The following is a 21,138-nucleotide window of genomic DNA, read 5'->3' as shown; positions in this document are numbered from 1 at the left end:
ACCACTGAACCAATCGGCGGGAAAATTTGTATGCAGAGGTTTTTGGGGCCGGGAAAGGTTCTTAAGATGGTTCGAGACCCCTTTCTCCTTTGGAAAGGGGGGCTCCCTTACAAATGAAACCAAAATTTCTGCATAACTTGAGAACTAATCAATTTTAGGCGAAACGAAGTTTGTCGGGTCTGCTAGTTAGAAATATATAGAATATATGTTCACCCGAACAGGTCATATGGTCGAAAACTTCATTTGGACAAACGAATAATATGACCAAAAATATCGTTTGGACGAACAATAATTACCATAGAATGTGTAAACTGATAAATGATAATTGAGAAGTGAGAAATAAGAATTGAGAAGTTATACGTGTCGCTTCTTACTTCTCGCATCTCACTATTCAATTTTTGCCTTCTCACTGCGAGAAGTGAGAAATAAGATTGAGGAGTGAGAAATGGAAAGTGAGCCGTCTCAATTACCACTTTTCACTTCTCACTGTGAAAAGTAAGAAATTTGAAGTGAGTAACGAGGGAAAAAAGAGTAAAAAGATTCATTTCTCACTTATTACATCTGACATCAATCATCTCACTCCTCACTTCTCACAGTAAAAAGTGAAAAGTAACAAGTTAGAAGTAAGTGAGAAATGCGTTGTTAGAAAAAAATAATAAGAAGTGAGAAATATGTATTGAGAAGTCTCATTTCCTACACATCGCATCTCACTCTTCATTTCTCAACTTGCACTGTGAAAAGAAATGAGTGAAAAGTTATAGACGTCTCATTTCTCACTGATCACTTCTTATTTTGTCTCCCTTATCATTTTTCACTTCTCACAATGAAAATTTAAAAGTAACAAGGGAATAATAATTGAGAAATATCGTTTGGCCGAATAGAAGGAATGAGAAATGAGGAATAAGAAGCGAGACGTCTCACTTCTTATTTCTCGCATCTCACTTTTCATTTCTCAATTCACACTGCAAAAAGTAAGAAGTGAACTGCCTGATTTTTCTCACTACTAATTTTTATTCTTCCCACTGTGAAAAATGAGATGAAATGAGAAATGTGGAGCAAGGAGTAAGAAGTGAGACGCCTCATTTCTCAGTTATTATACATAACATTCAGCTTCTTACTTCTTGTTTTACTCTTCTCAATGTGGGAAGTGAAAAGTTATAAGCAGAAGTACGTGAGAAATGACAAGTGAGGCGCTTCTTATGAGAAGCGAGATGTCGATGAAAAGTAAGAAGTGAAATGTCTCACTTCTCAATTCTAACTTCTTATTTCTCACTTTTCATTTCTCATTTCTTGCTTCGCACTTTTCACTTATGAAATGGATTTAAAAAATATCGTTTTAAAAAAAGAAATTTATTTATAATATTCCTATTTCTTCGCGCTTAGCTTTATTGTTTTTTTTTGCAGCAGATCTAGTTATAAATGCTGATCTACGACTACGTCAATAAAATGCAAATTCCCAATATCAGCTGCCACCTTACATCCTCGAAGCCATCACGGAGCCCTCATCATGCCTGACAGTTGCACTTACTTGTCATAAGAAGCGTTAGTACCATCCAATCTAATTTCAACTAGTCAAGTGTGAACACTGAAGAGTTAAGTCAAGTGCAAGACCTTGAAGTCGAACTTACTGCTGACGTCAAAATACGTATCTGTACAGCTGCAATCAAGTGGTAAAATTAAATTGGATTGTACTAACTTTTCTTATGACAAGTACGTGCAACTATCAAACATGGTGGTGGCGGTATATTTTGTGGATTTTGCATTTTATTGGCGGGATCATAGATCAGTATGTATTTCTGGATCTGCCGGAAAAAATGGTGGAGCTAAGCGCGAAGGAATTTGAAATATCCATAACATTTAGGTTCTATCAAAAAAAGATTATAGACATACGGCGGCAAAACTAATGACATGGTTTGAAAATAATTGTAAAAAAAAGTAATATAAACACATGCCCAATCGTCTTATTTCAATGCGCTCGTAAATTATCGGCATCAGTTGTATTTTTTTGTTTTTTTTTTATTTGTTATTTTTTAAAATTTAATTGAATTTGAATATTGTTGAAAATGAAATTTCACATTAGAAGTGACGGTATTAAAATAAATAGTGAGATGGGAAAAAGGATTTTCACAGTGGCTTACAGTATACATATGAACAATAAAATTGATTGTTAACCAATAAAATTTATCATATTTTTATGATATTCCTCTGCAAACCTATTATATTTTTTTATTCGGGCTTATACAGTATTATCAACGAGTCGTGACGTAGTAAATGAGATGTATGGTACTAGCTCGGCTTATCGCAACTCTGAAACTTAGCAATAGAAGTAAAAATCAAAACCAAAATCAGCTTTCAGATACATGTCAAGCTGAGTCTTTAATAGCCCATTTTCCATTTCAAAACTAATATCCTTTCCATTGCTCCGTATTTAGAAAGATTTAACCGACCATCAATATTTATTCCCTTCACTGTTTCTTTGGTTGGATCCAGCGATCCAGCCGCCTCTCCATTTAATTTTATGCGAACAAGTCTGTTTTTTTAAAGTCCTCTTCCTCGGAATAATGCCATTCTCCGAATCAGTCAGTGGCTTCCATGAAATGATATGGATATATCCGCCCCGACAACGAGGGTTCACCTTTTTTCATGCACATCATCATATCTCTTTCCAACATCAGGTTGGATAGGGATTTTTTTTTGCTGTTCTCCATCACGGACACCGATGACTGGCCGGTTTTTAATGTTTAGGGCAGGAGCTATTTTTCGTCTAAATAATTATCGAGTGGGATAATTAAATATGTGGTTGAGAATGAACCATTGTTCAACTAAGATTGGAAAGTGATTTCAAAGATCAATATGATATTATAAGACCTCTTTTTAACCCCGGAACCACAAACTCGATTTCAGAAGGAAACCGGCATCAAACCCTAGGCTGCTGGTCTAGAGCCAACGGCAGCCTCCGGGGTGGGTACGAAAGACCTCTTTTGGTTCCGGGTCTCAGGGCGTGTGACGAGGGAGAGTTTTCGGATTACGGGATCCTATCATAAAGTGGGCTACTCACGCTTCAACGGTTTATTACCTTCTCGTAAGGACTGATGTTAATGGATGGTGAAGACTTCGGTGTCGATGAAATGGAGCGTTGGCGGGGCGTCTTCCGCCGAAGTTCGATTGCGGGGTCTAGGCGTTTTGGTGTCGTCTACAGTGGCGATGAAGTGGCAAAAAAAGTAGCGCGCCGGCGAGGCGCTTCCGTCGTGGTACGATTACCGCGTCTAGGCGTTCCGGTTTCGTCTATGGGCTTGACGATTCCAGTGCCTCTGGAGTGGGGATTACCATACGGAGATCTCGATTGGCGTTTGGTGAGGCTTGAGGAATGGAGTTTTCTCGAGAATGTCCGCAGTAGTGAATGAGGAATAGGAGATATTTTCGAAGATGGCGTTCCGGCGTAGATAGGTGGCGGTCGAGTTGTATTCACAAGGGGGTGGTGACGGATGGTAGACCGCGGAGGCGGTAATGATGAACTGCGGGTCGATGCTTCAGTCTCTGACTGAACCCCCGAGGGAGAGGGGGGAGGGTTTGGATCGTGTTCAAACTCGCGTTTTAACCGGTCCCGGTCTGATGATGGCGGCAACGTACGGATTCAGCAACTTAGCTACTAGCGGCTCAGCTATCACGTGGACACAAACTGGGATTATCACTTCCCTAACTTTTCGTTCCGGCCAGGAGCCCTCGAACCGCGTAGACTGTGGACCGTGTAGCGGAGACTGTTCCAAAATGATCACCCTTCTGAGACGTACCCGCCCGGGAAAACTGTTTGAATTCCGATGGCTTGGAGTGGAATCACTTTTCGCAATGGCCGCTACACTCTTCGTATGGACGAATCTTGATGTTCCCGGTTTAATGATCTCGAGTCGAGTCGAGATTCTCGACTGTACTGCCCTTTTCTCTCCCGATCAGCTAGTCACTTCCCGCCATCCGAATCAGTGGTGCGAATTCTCAGTCTCAGTGACTGAAATTTGTTGGATATTGATACCATTTCCTCTTCACACTCACTTCCTAGCAGTGAAAACTGAAAATGATTAGCAGCAACAATCAAAGATAAAGTAAACAAAAGACCTCTCTTCTCATTGCACACGCAGCCCGCAGTGACAGTCTATTCAGTTCACTCGCTGCTGCGTGAATGCGACGGCCCTATATAAATGCATGGATGAATACTATCACTTGAAAGACAATGACAAAAAATTTGTGCCGAATGATCATCAGCTTCAGCCCGCTGTTGGCAAACCGAGTTTGCTTAGCTACTCCTGCTTTGCTTTGCTGAAAGGCACCGTCATAGACAAAGAGGAGCAGAAAAAAATACAAAACAAAAGAATCACACTCAGCAGGCATTGTTGATAAATTGCACCACTGATCCGAATCAACGCCAATTATCACATTCTCCCATTCGCTTTGATTTCGTTTCGTGGATCTCTCGCCCACTCAGCCACCCATTTTTGCTGCACCAATCTTTAATCAAGTACGAGACACTGAAGACGGCCTTACTGTTGAGGTCGAAATACGTATCTGTCAAGGTACAATTAAGTGGTGAAATTAAATGGGATTGTACAAACTCGTCTTATGACAAGTGATTTCTAAAGGAGTTTAGGAAGCTATTTCCGAAGAAGCTCCTACAGGAATTTATAAATTTGTTTTTAAGTGAATGATTTAAGGAATTACCGAAATATTTTCAGGAAGAAGTTAGAAATTCCGAACTTTTGAGGTAGGTAATCTCTGAAGCGAATCTTTAAATTCTTTATTTCAATTTTCGAAGTATCAACTGGAGGAATTTTAGAATTAATTTACAGATTTTTTCCGAGCTTGCTTTTGAAGTTGTTTCTGAAGCATTTTCAATTGAATTCCTGGAGGAATTTCTTAAGGAAATATGGAAGCAATTTCTAAGAAAATTGTTGTAGAAATCCGAGTTGTCTGAAGTTTCTTCAGGAGTTCCTTTCAAAAATCCTTCAGGAACTCGTTCAGAAATAGCTTAGGAATTTCTAAGAATTTTGTTCTATAATTTTGTAAGAAATTTCTGAGAGAGTTCTAAAAGTATTCCTCAAGGAATTGCCGAAGGAATCTTGCAAGGATTTCCGGAGGTCCTTAGATTTATCAAAAGAAATTCCAGAAGGAGTTCGAAGTGGAAGTATTGAACTAATTTCTGCGAGAAATTTCGAAGGTATTTCTGGAATAATTCTCGAAGGAATTAATGGATTCATTTCCGGACAATGTTTTAAGAAATCCCTCCGGGAAGGAATTCCTGCAGTAATTTTCGAAGGAATTTTTGGAGGAATTTTGGAATGAATCAATGGTAAATTTTTCTGAAGAAAAACTGTAGACATCCAGGAATGTCTTTGAATATTCCAATATTTCTGCGGAAATTCCATTTAAAGTTTCCTCCTAAATTTTGTTTGACTATTATCGGCTCTTTCAGTCTTATTAAGCAGCTAAAACGTTATTGCATCTATTTTCCGACGTTTCGGTGTATATTTCACCTTATTCAGGGATTTCTATGATTTTGATGGAAATTAAAATTAGTTGTAAGGTGATTTCTATGATATCAATTTCCATCAAAATCATAGAAATCCTTGAAGAAGGTGAGATATACACTGAAACGTCGGAAAATAGATGCAATAACGTTTTAGCTGCTTTATAAGACTGAAAGAGCCGATAATAGCCAAACAAAATTGAGCACAACAGTCAAAAGCATCCTTTCAAAAAAAAAAAAGAAAAAAAAAGTTTCCTCCTAAAATCCGTTAGGAATTGCTTCGAAAATGCGTGCAGGAGCTCCTCTGAAATTTCATTCAGAAATCCTTTTTGAAATTCCTATAAAAATTCCATTGGATTGTTTTTTATTAATATTCCTCCAGAAATTTCTTTTACGAATAGGTATGATTCGAAAATTCCTTGAGGCAATCAGAAGTTTTCGAAGAAGTTGATTTGGAAATTTCTTCTGAAGTTCGTTTAGAAATTCCTACAGGAATTCCTTCACAAAACCGAAATAAAAATTATTTTTCAAAGTGTACGTTATATCGGGGATACGTTATCTGTAATTTGCTTTAATTTTAATAAAAAACATTGACAGATTTGCAACCATTCTATTCGAACAAATTTCGATCAGAATATCCTTAACTTATAGAAACAAATTTCTGCCATTTGATTAGTACATTTTTTTATCAGGACGAAAACCTGCTCCAAACCCTGCCACCAACGCCATTACTATCCATTTGGCCGTAACACTTCTTTTTTTTTGTTTCTCGATCGTTCTCCTTGCAGATCTTCCCACGCTGAAGCTCGAGCTGGGCACGAATATGAATCCGGAAGACATCGAGGAAGGAGATGACGTGTACTTTGAATGTAAAGTGAATGCAAATCCGTCTGCATACAAAGTGGTGTGGAAGCATAATGTGAGTATCCCATTTCCGATTTCGTGTGGTTGTGGGTCAGGTCGCCGGTCGGGCAGGAAAAGAAAGGGATCCGACACCGAGAGCCATTCTTCCGTCTAGGTTCGATTTTTGTCTTCTATGGCGCGGCCAGATAAAGACGTTCGCCTGGCAGTGGGCGATGACGGCGATGAGAAAAGATAAAAATAGTGTTAGTTTTGGATGGGATTTCCTTAACGATCTTCTCTATAGGTTGGTGAGATGGGAAAATATTTGCCGGGGAAAAACTGCTCGTTTCCAGCTGTCCAAGCGTACGAGTATCTGCCTTCTTTCGACCATTATCAGAAATTACTCTTTGGAAATTGACTTTTTAAGTTTGTCGTTTTATTCATTCCTAGTGGAAACTTTAATTTTCATGTGGACATTACTCCGCAGGAATCACTTTAAGACTGATATTACGAATATTAGAATACTGACTTTTCGTCATTCGAACGCAAAATGGGTCAAATAAATCCCTCAAGCCAGGCATTTGTACCAACCAAACCCCCCAGTTCGCATCATACACTCAGCCGTTCAGTTTGCTTAAATGGCAGACACGTACCTGCTACCAGTATGTACAGCTTCAGTGGCACAGTAAGGCTTTACATTAGTGGATGGAGTCTTGAGTAATCAATAATATGGAAACTAAATCATTTCACCTTTTTGCTTGACCCTTTTCAATACCAATTTTTAAATTGCGTATAAAGAATATTAAAAGACACAGTATTTTGTTTTACACGATTTTATTCACTCGTATTTTTGATGGTGTGTCTTCAATTTTCCACCAGAATCTTTGCAAAATTTTAAGAAAAATCACATGATAATAAAAATGCGGTAAACATTTACAATGAGTCCAAATGAAAAAAATGTAAATCGTATAAAAGCAAAATCAAGTGTACTTTTTTTCGGTATTAACTACTCAATAGTTAACAGTTTATATGTGATGAGATTGTTTCGCTTCGATCTTTTTCATACTGTTATCGGAACATTATATATGAGAAAGAACACTTTTTGGTTAAACAGAAACGATGTACATATTACGCATTGATCACAAACCTAGAAACCATCTGGAGATACCTGATTGGTGTGAGGGAGGGATATTGGCTCCCTCTCACACTACTTCTATTACGCCAATGTCAATGGCCCTACCCAAAAAGATGCTATATACTGCCCGGAGGATCCATCCAGAAATTTCCTTCCTCTGCCGTTTGTCCTGCGACTCATCTCGTCGTTCATGAATATTACATTCCCTCCTGAATGGCTCACAATTTTCGGCCAACTTTTACCGCACCCGCACCGCACAGTCGGGTCGACGCTGCTCCCGCACGCCAGTCGCCGGTCCTTTATTTCGCCGGGGTTGGTTGGTCGTTTGGTTCGATCCACGCCATGCTGCGATGATGACTGCGGGCTGCGGCCGTCTGACTTTGAGAGCGGTGTGCAAGGCCAGGCTGGAACAATTTCCTGATGCGAATATTGTGTCTCGTCGTTGCTCTCTATAGAAACATGGTTTGCGCAGTGCGGCAAAGTCATAACCGCCCCACACCGCCGCACCGGGAAAGATCAAGAGCATGGGGCCCGAACGACCTCACAACCGTAGGCTGGGGATACGCTACTGTGAGTGTCGGAAGGTCTTCCTACATGGCAACGTGGTGCAGACATGAAACGTTTGAGGTTTCCAATAATGGCAAATGAAATCCATATTGCCGTACTACTATCAATGATTGGGTTTTAATTATTACACCGATGTGACTATAACGGATGTTGCAAAATTGACAAATTTTGCAACAACTGGCCCAAAGGTTGATGGCACTCTTTTCCTATGATATTCAAAAAAGTTTTAAACTTAGAAAGCAATTTTGAAGACTCGTTTTAGTGTTCATCAGATGCCATCAGTCCAGTGATTAGAGTCATGACACAGTAAAAATGCTTTCAGTATATCCGAAACCAACGTTCGTACTGTAGGTGCTATGTGTAGTTCTTTAAAGGCGATTGACGTCTAATAAGCGAACCAACTTGATGAAGAGCGTTTGCTCCAAATAATAAACTTGCTCGGTAATGACGCACGTTGGTACCCAAAGCGAGCAACCCATCCAACTACAAGAGCTTCAACAATGATTGGTGTATTCATATTATGAAACGGAATTGCTGTCGACCGCCGGAATCAATTGATGACGGTGAGGAAGCATCAATTTCTCTCACTTGGAAGAAATGAGCCAAGTATGTTGACGTTACACAATCCAAAGTGTTCTATTTAATTAATTTTCTACTGAGTGAATTAAGCATAATTTACTTTTCTGATTATCGAAGCAGAGTTCACTCTCCAACACACAATGACATACTCGAACCTCAAGCGTGCAAACCCGTAACACGATCCGAAGCGCACTAATAATTTTTCTGCTAATCAAAGCAGATGCAGGCGAATAAAACATATTTTTATTTTGCAAATCCTCGGCCGATTTTTTTTTTGCAATGGTTTATTTGCTCAGGCGCTCTATAAAAGAATAATACGGAATTACGGAGCCTTTAGGAAAACATTGAAAGTACACTCAACCCTCTTTTTATGTGACCTCTGTATACGTCACTTCGTATTACGGCCTCCTTTTTACGGCACGTGACGTAAGCATTATTGACATCCAAAAGTAAACACATAATAAGGCACTTTTGGAAACCCAAAGAACTAAGTCGTTGTTTTGCGTCTTTAACAATTGTTCCATTCCAGGTCAACTGAGAATTCCTTTGAGTCTACAGACGTTTCCGAAAGGCTGATATCTCTCTTTAAGAAGAAGGTTTGCCCTTTAGTAAATAGATATTTTGGTCCATATTAGACATATTAAACCAAATTGATACTACCAAAATCCTGCTCCTATTTAATTGTTGTTGCCTGATTATTGCTGTGTGAATATGCTAACTGACCACGGTCAGTCTGAAACAAACGCTGTCACTCCGAATCTTTCAAACACACACAAAGAAGCTTTAAAACCGACAATCAGTGAACAGCAGCGCAGATTAGAGAAGTAGTATCCATCCGGTCACCGATCTGAGCCTTATCGTTGCTATCGGTCGAATACCTATATTTGCTAGTGTTGTTACCCACAAAAAAATCGATATTGAATAAGAGAGGTACGCTCGACTATTTTTAATCACTTACTGGTTTACCGCTTCAATGGCAAACCTTCTGGAATGCCCATCAGCTTATAAAAGCATGCTTCCGGAATAATTTCAAAAATGTTGATACTTATCCAGTTTTCCCGAGCGATAACGACCACCAACTTGACTCTGTATAGTTTCAAATGCCGTTCCTCTGGAGGTCAACCGCACGCACTGATCTGAGTATTCTAAACAATGTGGTAAACAAGAAGTTGTGGATGCAATAGATCCACACTTTCCTATTTGCTGCATTGCTCAGATTGCTCCTTCTCACTTCTTTATTCTTCCTTTTACTTTTTTTTCTTTTCCTTCAAGCTTCTTCCTCCTTTTCCCGTTAAACTTCTCCCTACTCTTTTCTCACTTCTCGCATATCACTTCTCACTTCTTACTTCTCGCTTCTCATTTCTCACTTTTCACTTTTCTATTAAAAGACTATTATTCTTCCATTTACTTGCACTATTAACTTTTTTTATGTATCAACAAGCAGATACGCATTTCGTTTCCTACTTGGAAACTTCTTCAGTAAGGAAGTAAATGGAAGAATAATAGTCTTTTAACCTTGTAGCATTTCCCCTAAGACGCTCTAAAATAATTAATCACTTTTCTATTCTCATTTATATCATTTCACTTTTCACATTTTTTCACTTTTTACTTCTTACTGCTCACTTTACACTATTCACTCCTAACTTGTCATTCGACCTAATGACCGTTCGACCAAATGGCCACCCAGCATCGGTCCCACATACTTGGAAACATATGTTTTTGAAACAATTCTTAGAACATTGATACCCATATTGTTTCTTCTATATGAGTTTCAGGCCCTTCGGAAACCTGTTCCAGGATGGCCGTCCCGATTGATTCCCGATTCCCGGGATATGAACATTAGTTTCCCGAATTTCCCGGGAAGTGTTTTTACAAATTTTGAGTCTTGTTAACTAAATCTAAGCCACTAGTTAATTATATTTTTACTTTAGAAAATTATTTTGAGCTTTTTAGTGGAATGTCTTCAATTGTCATAAGGCGAGTTTGTACCATCCCATTTAATTCCACAACTTGATTGTGCCTTGACAGATACGTATTTCGACCTCAACAGTAAACGAGACGAGAGTCGAGTCAAGTACGAGACACTGAAGACGACCTTACTGTTACTTACTTACTGAGGTCGAAATACGTATCTGTCAAGGTACAATCAAATGGTGGAATTAAATGGGATGGTACAAACTCGTCTTATGACAAGTGATATTTTTACTATTGATCTTCGTTCTCTTAATAAAACTTTGTTTTTTTTTTAATTGATGGAGGGAATGTCCTCTTTCAATCTCTTCCAATAAACAAACCAGAATCTTTTTCATTTCCTTATATCCACATAATGATAATAAATAAAATTATGCATAAGTAGACTTGCTACTGAATTGTGCGAAGCAATTCTAAACCGTTTAGATAGAGCTGGAATAAAGCAATAGTGTCTTTGAGAACGCAGATGCTTGTGCAGAGCGACATGTTTCAAATATCACAGATCTTTGAGTACTATATGGATTAGGAATACGACATACTTCAGAAGGCGACAATGGGCCTAGGAAGGATCTCGTCAGAACACTGCAGATCTTATGCTTGAACAAGATCAAGAATCTGCAAAATAAAGATGAAATCTCTAAATTCTCTGGTGCAAAGGAGATAAAGCTTTTGGCCATGGACGGCAAACTTGCTCAGAAACTTCAACAATTCTATGTAGAATAATGCCATATCCAGTGAAAGTAAGTTCAAGTTCAAGCCTACACAATTAACTCATTTCACAGTATTCGGTAAATTTTACCGAAATCTCAACAGCAGATCTGTTCGGTAATTATTTTACAGTTTTTTTGTATTGTTTTCCCTTGTTCAACTGTCAAAATTACCGAAAATCAGTAAAATTATTTACCGAACAGTTCTTCTGTTGAAATTTCGGTAAAATTTTATCGAATCCGGTGATTTATTTTAAGTTTTTATTTTAAAGATTTCATTTTCATTAGACGTATTTACGCTTTCGAAAAATATCTGCGATTCAACGAGTCAGCTCATAATCGCTTTCGCTTAATGAATTTGAATTTCAGTTCAACTTTGTACGATTTAGATAAAATTCGGAGGTGTCTAAAATCAATTTTGCGTTTTCTTTGTGTTTTCTCAGACTTCTAAAAAAATCTATCGAAGGATAGGAATATATAATTTACAATGCTACAACATGTAGATAAAGAATGCGGCATATTTTTTTATTCAACCTAATAAGAATAAAGGAAAGATAAAGTTACACGCAAAATAAATTGCCTTGTTTCTTACTTTTGTAATGTATTTCAACATTGTACACGCAGCAGCAAAATCGATTTTCAAACAGTTCTAAGGCGAAATAATCTGAGCTCTAAAACTTATTTATGATAATAATTCTGAATAAATTTCTGTCAATTAAGGCTGTGAACCATTCCAGCGATTCGTTTAACTTTTAGTTATAATTTGTTCGATGATTATTTTCCCATCTTGGTTAAAATTTTACCCCGAAGCTGACCCATTTGCGTTCTGACAGATTGATAGTTATTTGAAACAAAATAGATTTGGCGCCAATTTTCTCGCGAACAAAGTTGAACTATTGAACTGTCAAATCTAACCATGCTCCGGAGCAGGGTTATTTTTAACCACTGAAAAATAACCACCGAACTGTCAAATTTTATCTAAAAGTTAAACGAATCGCTGGAATGGTTCACAGTCTAAAGCGCTCAAATTTATTACCCGGGATCCCGGGAAATCCCGGAAAATTTCGATTTTATTTCCCGTTTCCCGGGAAGTTGATTTCCGGGAAAATTTGAAGCCCTACTGTGGTCTAAACTAGCTGAAAACATGTTTCCGAAAAAATTCCATAAATTTTGATAACCATATTGTCAGGGTTTCTTCTAAATGAGTTTGTGGCCACTTCAGGCCCTCCGGAAACATGTTCTAAGCAGTGGTGCGAAATCTCAATCTCAGTGACTGAAATTTGTAGGATATTGATACCATTCCCTCTTCACACTCACTTCCTAGCAGTGAAAACTGAAAATGGTTAGCAGCAACAATCAAAGATAAAGTAAACAAAAGACCTCTTTTCTCATCGCACACGCAGCCCGCAGTGACAGTCCATTCCGTTCACTCGCTGCTGCGTGAATGTGACGGCCCTATATAAATGCATGGGTGAATACTATCACTTGAAAGACAAAGACAGGAAATTTGTGCCGAATGATCATCAATTTCAGCCCGCTGTTGGCAAACCGAGTTGGCTAAGCTACACAGATAGAAAAATCCACTGAAACTTGCGCCAAAAATCATGCACATAAATGGAACACCATTGTTGGCGTTATTCTACGCGGGATACAACCTAAATGTATACAATTTTTGACGTGAATCGTCAATATTGCACACAAGTTGTAAGCAATCTTGTTAGGAAGAGGACCATTTCAGCGAAGAATAGCGTAAATTACCGCATGTCAAGTTTTACGCGCTGTTTATTTTTCATTATTTTTTTCTGTGTACAGTGACTATAATAACAGTGTCGTCAAGTGTCAGAATTGGAACATAATCGTCTGTCAGTTCCATACAAATGCGCGTTCCAAACGAGCAGGAGACCTGTCAAACGTGGCACATGACGTTACTCTTCTTGTAGGACTCTAGGCTACTCCTGCTTTGTCTTTCTGACTGAAAGGCACCATCATAGGCAAAGAGGAGCAGAGAAAAATACAAAACAAAAGAATCACACTCAGCATGCATTGTTGATTAAATTGTTCCAATTGCCAATACCCTATGGTCTAAACTACTTAGAAAACATGTTTCCGAGACAATTCCAAAAGTTTTGATACCCATATTGCCGGGGTTTCATCTAAATGGGGTTGTGGCCCCACGGGAATCTATTCCGGGATATCCGTTTCGAGAGCAAATGATCAGGTGGTCCTCATACGTTTTTAAGTCATAATCCTCGAATTTTCTACGAAACTGGTAACTTACGTTACAAAACACCATCGTTTGGTTTCTATAACATCGGATGGGAGACGAATTTCTGAATCCATAGCTAACAGAATCGTATTTGGAACATCTCTAGCCTGAAAAGGCTTGGTGAACCAACGGAAAGCTGGAGTACGATTTCAGTTTACCAACTCAGCCTCCGTTCAGATCAGAACACACTTCATGAATGGTAAAATTATATTGCTTGAAACGCGTTCGGCAAAAAGGCTTCATGAGACAACTCAACGACCAAATATGATGACACGGTCACCTTTCCGGATTGCCATGCTCGCGTCCTTCAAGCCATCGCTCCCAATTCTATTCGTGATCGTGAAATTGAAGTGGAATTCGCTCCCAAGGTTTCAACATTGCATGTTGCCGAACCATCGTCGTTCGTAGAATCTTCCACAAACCGTAAATGTGTACAAAGCAGCGGTCACCATTTTTTGTATCAATGCTTCAAATTTCGAAAACTTTCTCCCAAACAACGGTTCGATTTTGTAACGGCACACGGCTGCAAAGATGGCACTTCTGAAGGATGTTGAAAGTGCTGAAAGCGACACCACACTCTTATTCATCTGCCTCCATTAGAGTCCAGTGCGACCTTGTTTTCGTCGTCAAATGTTAAGGGGGAATGAAGGTTGGCAACACACCACTACATAAATCCGTATTTTTTGAATGAGTGTTTGTGATATTGCCCGGTGTTGCACTAACACATTCACAATTTTCCGAAGGACGGAAAAAGACAGACGACACACCGCCGGTTGTGAATCATTCAGAAAGCTGTCCAACTTTCCTTAAGCCTTACCAGCAACCAGCAGCTGAAGCATCCTTCCTCCGGCCCACCTGATTCCATCTCGCTGCCCAGTTTCAAACTAAATTCTCGTCTCCGTTATTCAATCCGACTTCGCAACCATCGCACCCACTCCAGTTTCGTCTCAACTACAATCGACACCAGCGGTCCTAGTGACATATTCGGCGAAGCTGCCTAACGAGACTCTTCTGCTATGTACGGACTTTTTTTGAGGATTTGAACGGAGCTCGTGTTGTTGCAAGTGTTCTCTTGGACAGTTGTTCGCAGGCATAAATCCAACGCCTCAAGTTACCGGCTGTATCGGAATACACTAATCTTGGAGGTGTAGGACAAACCACAACAACAGTTACAATATCGGTTCAGACACCAGTCTTCTCAACAATTTCCGCATTCGGGAAAAGGCTTCATGTTCTGAAGACCATGCCAATTTCACCGGTTGATTGGGCAATCCCAAGTTCGATCAACTTAGCCGATCCAACATTCTGTACTCCAGGACCGGTAGATGCGCTTTTTGGGCGCTGGAACCTTCCTTTGCGCTATGGTAGAATTGCTCTCGGTAAAAGCTTACCTCTTCTTCAAAGCATGGATTACTACTCCTGGCCACGCCCATCTTCACCGTAACTAGGGAGAGGAAGGAAGTGTTGATGTAGTACTTAACGAGAGGCCACCGACTTAGTAACACCCTCATAAGTACCACGGAGTTAAATAATGAGGAAGGTAGTTGTTGGGTCAGGATTTGCCTGTAGCTGGCAATGTAACCGTGGGGTAGATCTTACCACGTAACACATCACGTAAAGGTGTCTACCCAGCATTACGGGTATCAAAGCTGTTTGCTGACACAACACCAAACACTAGAGCAGTTAGTAACACGCTTTTGGGACTTGGAACAATGCATATGGACGCTGGTCGCCAATGGAGAAGGAATGCAAGTGGCACTTTGTTTCCAGCTTTTCTTGCACTGAAGATGATCGCTGTCTAGTACGCCTTTCTATCAAACAAGAGTTGCTTCATCGTCGCCATCGGCGTTTTCTTGCTCTTGAACGCAAGCTAGTTGTAAATTCTCCGCTGCTCAACTCAATATGAAGCCTTTTCTGAAGAATACCAGCGATTGGGGCATATGCGTGAGATCACGGCAGCGGGGCTAGCCGCAGAAGACGACAATGTTCCGCATTTTTTCCTTCCTCATCAAGCCATTTTACGCCCTTTACGCTAGCACGACAATCGAAGCTCCGCATTGTCTTCGACGCATCCTGCAAGAGTGGTTCTGGTTTATCGTTGAACGACATTCTAATGACAGGACCGACTTATTCAGAACACTCTAAACGAAATCATTCTTTGCTTTCGGATGTCAGCCTTTGTTCTCTTTGGTGGTTTATGCAAGATGTGCCATCAAATTCGGCATCACCTTCTCGATCAACGACTACTGCGAATCTGGCAGCAAAACAATTTGGAATCGCGGAAAGTTTTCCCGCTCCATACCGTAGCCTACGGTACTAGCTGTAGCTCTGCTCCATTCCAATATGCTTTACTACTCCATTCCTAGCTACACAAAGCATCAGCATGGACTCACGATATGGACGAACGAACGGACGATGATATGAATAATAGGTAATCTAAAAATAGATTCTGTGTAGATTCTCAGAGACGAATACTAAGAGGCTGTCTAGTGTCTACTAAATTAACAAACGAATAAAACATCAGAAGTTTGCACTGAAATATCACTTAAATATCAAGATATGCTATGGATAAGAACAAACTAATGGCACATGATATTGATCACTTCTTAGTAAGCAAAATAGTAGCGGCGACAGGAATTCGCATATGGATGATCTGCTAATCGAATGCAATGATAAAGAGAAACTTGAGCAACTGTGTTCTCAGTGCTGAGATGCAAAGATATCCTCGAACCACCATGAAATTCTTAACGAAATTCCCAAAGAGTGTCGGGAGACCAAATCGTTCATTGAGTTCGATTCAGATACGCCTGTAAAAGCACTTGGTCTGCTGTCTGCTCTATCAAATGCCCGAGATCGCTAAGTGTGAGCAGTAAACAAAAGGATCATACTATTCCCAAACATCAGGTTGCTTTGATCCGCTAGGGCTTCTTACTCGATTACTTCTGTCTGTCTGTACCAGGTCTGTACCAGTCAACGTCATGAAAAATATTCAACTGTAGACTGATTCAACTACTGTACTCCACTAATTGTCTGCAAATCCGTCCACATGGCAAACTTTGGTGGCTAACCAGGTCGCAGAATTCCTAGAACTAACAACCAATTACACTTGGAATCTCGTCCCAGGTGACCAAAACCCCGCAGATATGATCTCACGTGGCGTGAATGTTGACCAGCTTCTAGACGAGTCTTTATGGTGAAATGGACCATCATGGCTCGGAACGTACAATGCGGCATGGCCGCAGCCTCCTGAAAAATCCTGTCGTTGGAAATAGAAAGATTTGGAAACTAGAAAATACATAGCACTCCCGATAGCGCATCCGGATGTTGTCGACCTTATCACTCGATTCTTGTCGTTCACAACTTATCTGCGGATTAGCACTCTGTGCAGACGTTTTGCAAACAAATGTCGTAATATGGTAAACAACGGTCGGCGTGGTCCGATATCTGTTGAAGAGCTTAATACAACACTGCATGGAATACTCCGATTAGTACAAGCCGAATACTACGGTTTGGAGCTCAGGCTCAGTGCACTTCAAGGGGGATGGCCAATCCCAGCATTTTACTTTCGGACGGTCTAATTGCCTGAGCCGGCCACCAAACTGCCGTTGTCAATGATACCAAAAACCCGTTCGTACTTCCGAGAAAGCATCCCCTCACGTGACTAATCGCCACGTCGATCGATCGTCAACAGCTACACTGTGGTCCGCAGTTGTTCTTGGCGATTATTCGCCAACAGTTCTGGCCATTAGGCGGCTGGAGTCTTACTCGAGAAGTAGTACACAAGTGCGTCATCTGCGTGAAGACGCGTCCGCGATTTTTTTTAAACTGATGGGGTTTCTGTCAGCCGTTTGTGTGATTTAATCATACACATTTTAAAATGTTGGTATCCATTTTTCTGGGCCGTTATATCTTCAGTGATTAAGTCCGCACTCTTCACCGAAGAAAAGCTATGTGGTCGTTTTTGCGTACATGGGATTAAAGGTATCACATCTCAAGCTTGTCTGCGAGCTCACGACATCAGCATTCATTGCAAGTCTTCGACGCTTCATAGTAACCCATTGTCCAGTAACCCAAACTATTCGGAGATGGCTTTTCAGTCTTGACAAAATCAAAACACTATTATTTAATGTTGTCCAACGTTTCGATCCGTTTGACCTTGCTTTGACGGGCCTCGAAATACCTTCCAACTCCCAAGTACACCGTTATTCCCGAAAAACGAGTTCGCCTTTGGGAATGAGTTCAACAATTCTGGAGAAGATGGAACCAAAAGTACCGCACATCGCTTCAGCAATGGTACAAGTGGGCTACTCTTAATCGCAATATAATTATCGGTGCTATGGTCATGATCCAGATAGAATGCTACACCTATTTAATTTACAAACAAGGGTATTTAGCTCCCAGCATTGCTATAAATGCAAAAATCATTTACCAACGGAATATTGTGCCTTGCAGCAAAATGAGAACATTCGTAATCATTTTCCAGGCGAATTTACAGTTTTCAGTCTTCTTCCCCATTCGTTTCACTTTTTGGATAGAACCTCTAAATATATTTTTTTACGGAAGTTTTGGTCGAAAGACATTTGGTCGAATTCCATTTGGCCGAATTGTATGTTTGGACGAAAAGGTTATGCGGTCGAAAGCAGTTTGGAAGGAACAAACAGCTGAAGTGGTAATTTGGCGGGAAACGTCATTTGACCGAAACTGAATAGAGTATTTAGTCGTGATAATCATTTGCCAGAAAGGGTCATTTGCCCGGAAATGTCGTTTGGCTGAACCGGTCGAACATATCGTTTTACCGAAAATGCCATTTAGCCGCAACAGTCGTTTGGCAGGAAGGACCGTTTCTCGGTAAATAATATTTTATCGAACGGGGAAGGCCATGCTTGTACCAAAAGTTATTCGGTAGAAAACCATTTGACGGAAGGTTAGAATGCCGAAAGATGTTTTTCCGAATATGCCATTTGGCCGAACTAACCATTAGGCCGAAACCCATTTGGCCAAAAGATGTTTGACCAAAAATTTCATTTGGACGTAAATTTCATTTGGCCGAATAGGTCATTTTAACAAAATAAACTTACGTTAAAATCAATGTGATGTCTTTCAATAAATTGAAACAAAGTGACCTTGAAATTGAACCCTTGACTTCACGCTTATAAGGCAGAAGCAGTAATCATTAGGACTTACAGTAATTATGAAAATATCGTGTAATTTGAAAAAAATCACAAAAATGAGAAACAAATCAAATTGCTTTCCATTGCTTCGTTTTTAAAGGAATGAATACCGGAGCCATGAGATGAATTCCATGAGCAGTTCCTTTTTTATCTTGGCTATACTTTTATCCTGTATGCATCCACGAGCATGCAACACGAGCAGCTACGGTTGCAGATCTCTCACTCCCTGATAAGAATGGACCAATATGTGTAAAGTTCTTTAAAAAAAATAACGAGTTCTCCAGAAATTGATCCTGAGTGCTAGCTAGCGAAAACACACCAATCCAATTGATATTAAGTCAGCTTCTCATTGTTGTGCTGAACCCTTTCCCGCAAAAGAAAACAAATCTCCTTCCGAATAGTTCCACATTTACATTAAACACCCGAAGGATACCGTTTTCAAGCGATATCGTAGGCCAAAACTCACTCATCAACATTTTCTCAGCATGCAAGTCACGTAACGGAACAGACACAGCGCTCCGTAAATACGTTTCGACTGCAAAAGGGGATTTGGACCCAGACATCAAACTCCATCGTCGCATCAACGGACGGAGCGAATCCATAAAGTAAACGTCGACCCGATAACATATTCGTCCTGCATATGCCATAGAACATGACCGTAGCACACGTTCGCTCCGATACTTTCGGGCAACACGAGTGGAATAGATTTTCCGGCACTGATTAGATGCTAAGATCAAGTTTTGATTAAAATTATCAAGGTCTGGTAAGCGTGACACACATGTCAGACAGTAAAATGGGTAATTCAATTGAAACGCACCACATAATTGATATGCACAGTAGGTACAAGCCGCCATAAATCCAGTGTGATATTTGGCACATAAACGATTATCCCTTTCGGTTATGGCACATCATCACAGTTTACGATTGGGTTCATGTGTGCTATTCCCGCTTTAACCACTCTATGATGGAATCAACAACAAGCGGAATTTGATTTTTAGTGATCAATAAAGTTTGACTAAAAGTGATTCCCTTCGATGTTTATCTATAAAATGGCTGAAAGTAAATCTCCAACAGATTTTTTTTTCATTTACACGATGTTGTTTCGCATTATTATTTTATTCACACGATCGAATATCATCATTTCAAATTTAAAGCCACAATAGATTTGTCTGGGAAACACTATGAGTGACCAATAGTGCAAAAAAGAGGTTTAACGGAGCTTCAAACATCGCATTTTTTATTACTTTATTTTTTTTTGTACAATGAACATTGATATTGCATGTGCAATCAATATATCTAGATTAATATTTAAAAAGGGCGTAACAGCCAAAATTTATTTATATAGCTATATATGTAGACGAAGAATCAGAAGGAATAAATTTTGGCTGTTACGCCCTTTTCAAATGTCTAGGTCTAGATATTATTCCCAGAATAATTTGAAATGCTCCTCGGAGCGATTAGGGGTTTCGCCAAATGAGATAATCGCGTTTTTGCATATAAAAAAATTCAATTGAATTCGATGCTTTCTTTTGGAATGGAAAACAAGTTAGCTTGCTAATGATTTTACCAACGCTAGTTATGTACTTCTTTTTGAGAATGTTGCTATTATTCAAATGAAAGCTGTATTTTTTGTTTCAAATCAAATTAAATATTTCATGAAAATATAGTCAATTGTGTCAAAAGACATGTGTTTTCGCCATCTTCTTAGAACTTTCCTCATTTTTAATTATCGATGAATTATGTTTTCAAGTAAAAGAGGTTAGATCCTATCGAAAATTATGTAAATTTTACTCAAAACAAAACAAAACAGTAAATCCACGAGCTCAGTCAATGTTGGGTACTTTTCCCATCGGATGGGTTTCAATATGCACCGAAAGAGTTCGAACCAGTCAACAAACGCGCAATCAGCAAGTTATCATTTTAAAACGGTGTATTATTTAATCATTAAAACTTTCGTTAGCCCGAGGACTGTCGTTGGCTGTCGTTGAACCGAAAGTACATTTAAAAGAACGTTAAATTGCAAACAACTTGTTCGGGAGCTTAAAAATTTATTTCATTACACAAAGACACCGTTCGCTACCGTCATACTGCAGCAAACAATCTATGAAATTGCTGGGTGATAATCCTTTTCATCGCCCCGAGGACAAGGGTGGGTGAGTTTTATGGCGTAAGGTATTTTATACTTTTTTTTCGGATTCGTCGAAAGATATGTGGCTTTACGATGGTAACGACGACGCACCATGTCGTTCGTCTTTTTAGGGCAGCACAGTTCAAATCTGCGTTCGAATGACATCGCAAATGGCTTGTAGGCTGACCGCTGTTTCCTGTTCTGCTGTCAGCGGTGTGGTCGGTCCTTGCGTCATAAAATCATAAACCATGAAGGA

The 21,138-nt window shown here is 39.7% G+C and overlaps 1 protein-coding gene across 1 annotated transcript in view; it reads left to right on the top strand.

Moving 5' to 3' along the window:
* Window positions 1-21,138, top strand: part of LOC134227305 (contactin-4) — a 1,204,188-nt gene that overhangs the window by 856,662 nt on the left and 326,388 nt on the right. The window contains exon 10 of the mRNA XM_062708688.1: window positions 6,304-6,434. Within this exon, the coding sequence (XP_062564672.1) occupies window positions 6,304-6,434 (131 nt within the window). The remainder of the gene's footprint in view (window positions 1-6,303; window positions 6,435-21,138) is intronic.

This window comes from Armigeres subalbatus, chromosome 3 (genome assembly GCF_024139115.2).
Source record: "Armigeres subalbatus isolate Guangzhou_Male chromosome 3, GZ_Asu_2, whole genome shotgun sequence".
Lineage (NCBI taxonomy): Eukaryota > Metazoa > Arthropoda > Insecta > Diptera > Culicidae > Armigeres > Armigeres subalbatus.
This window is presented reverse-complemented; position numbering and strand designations above follow the sequence as displayed.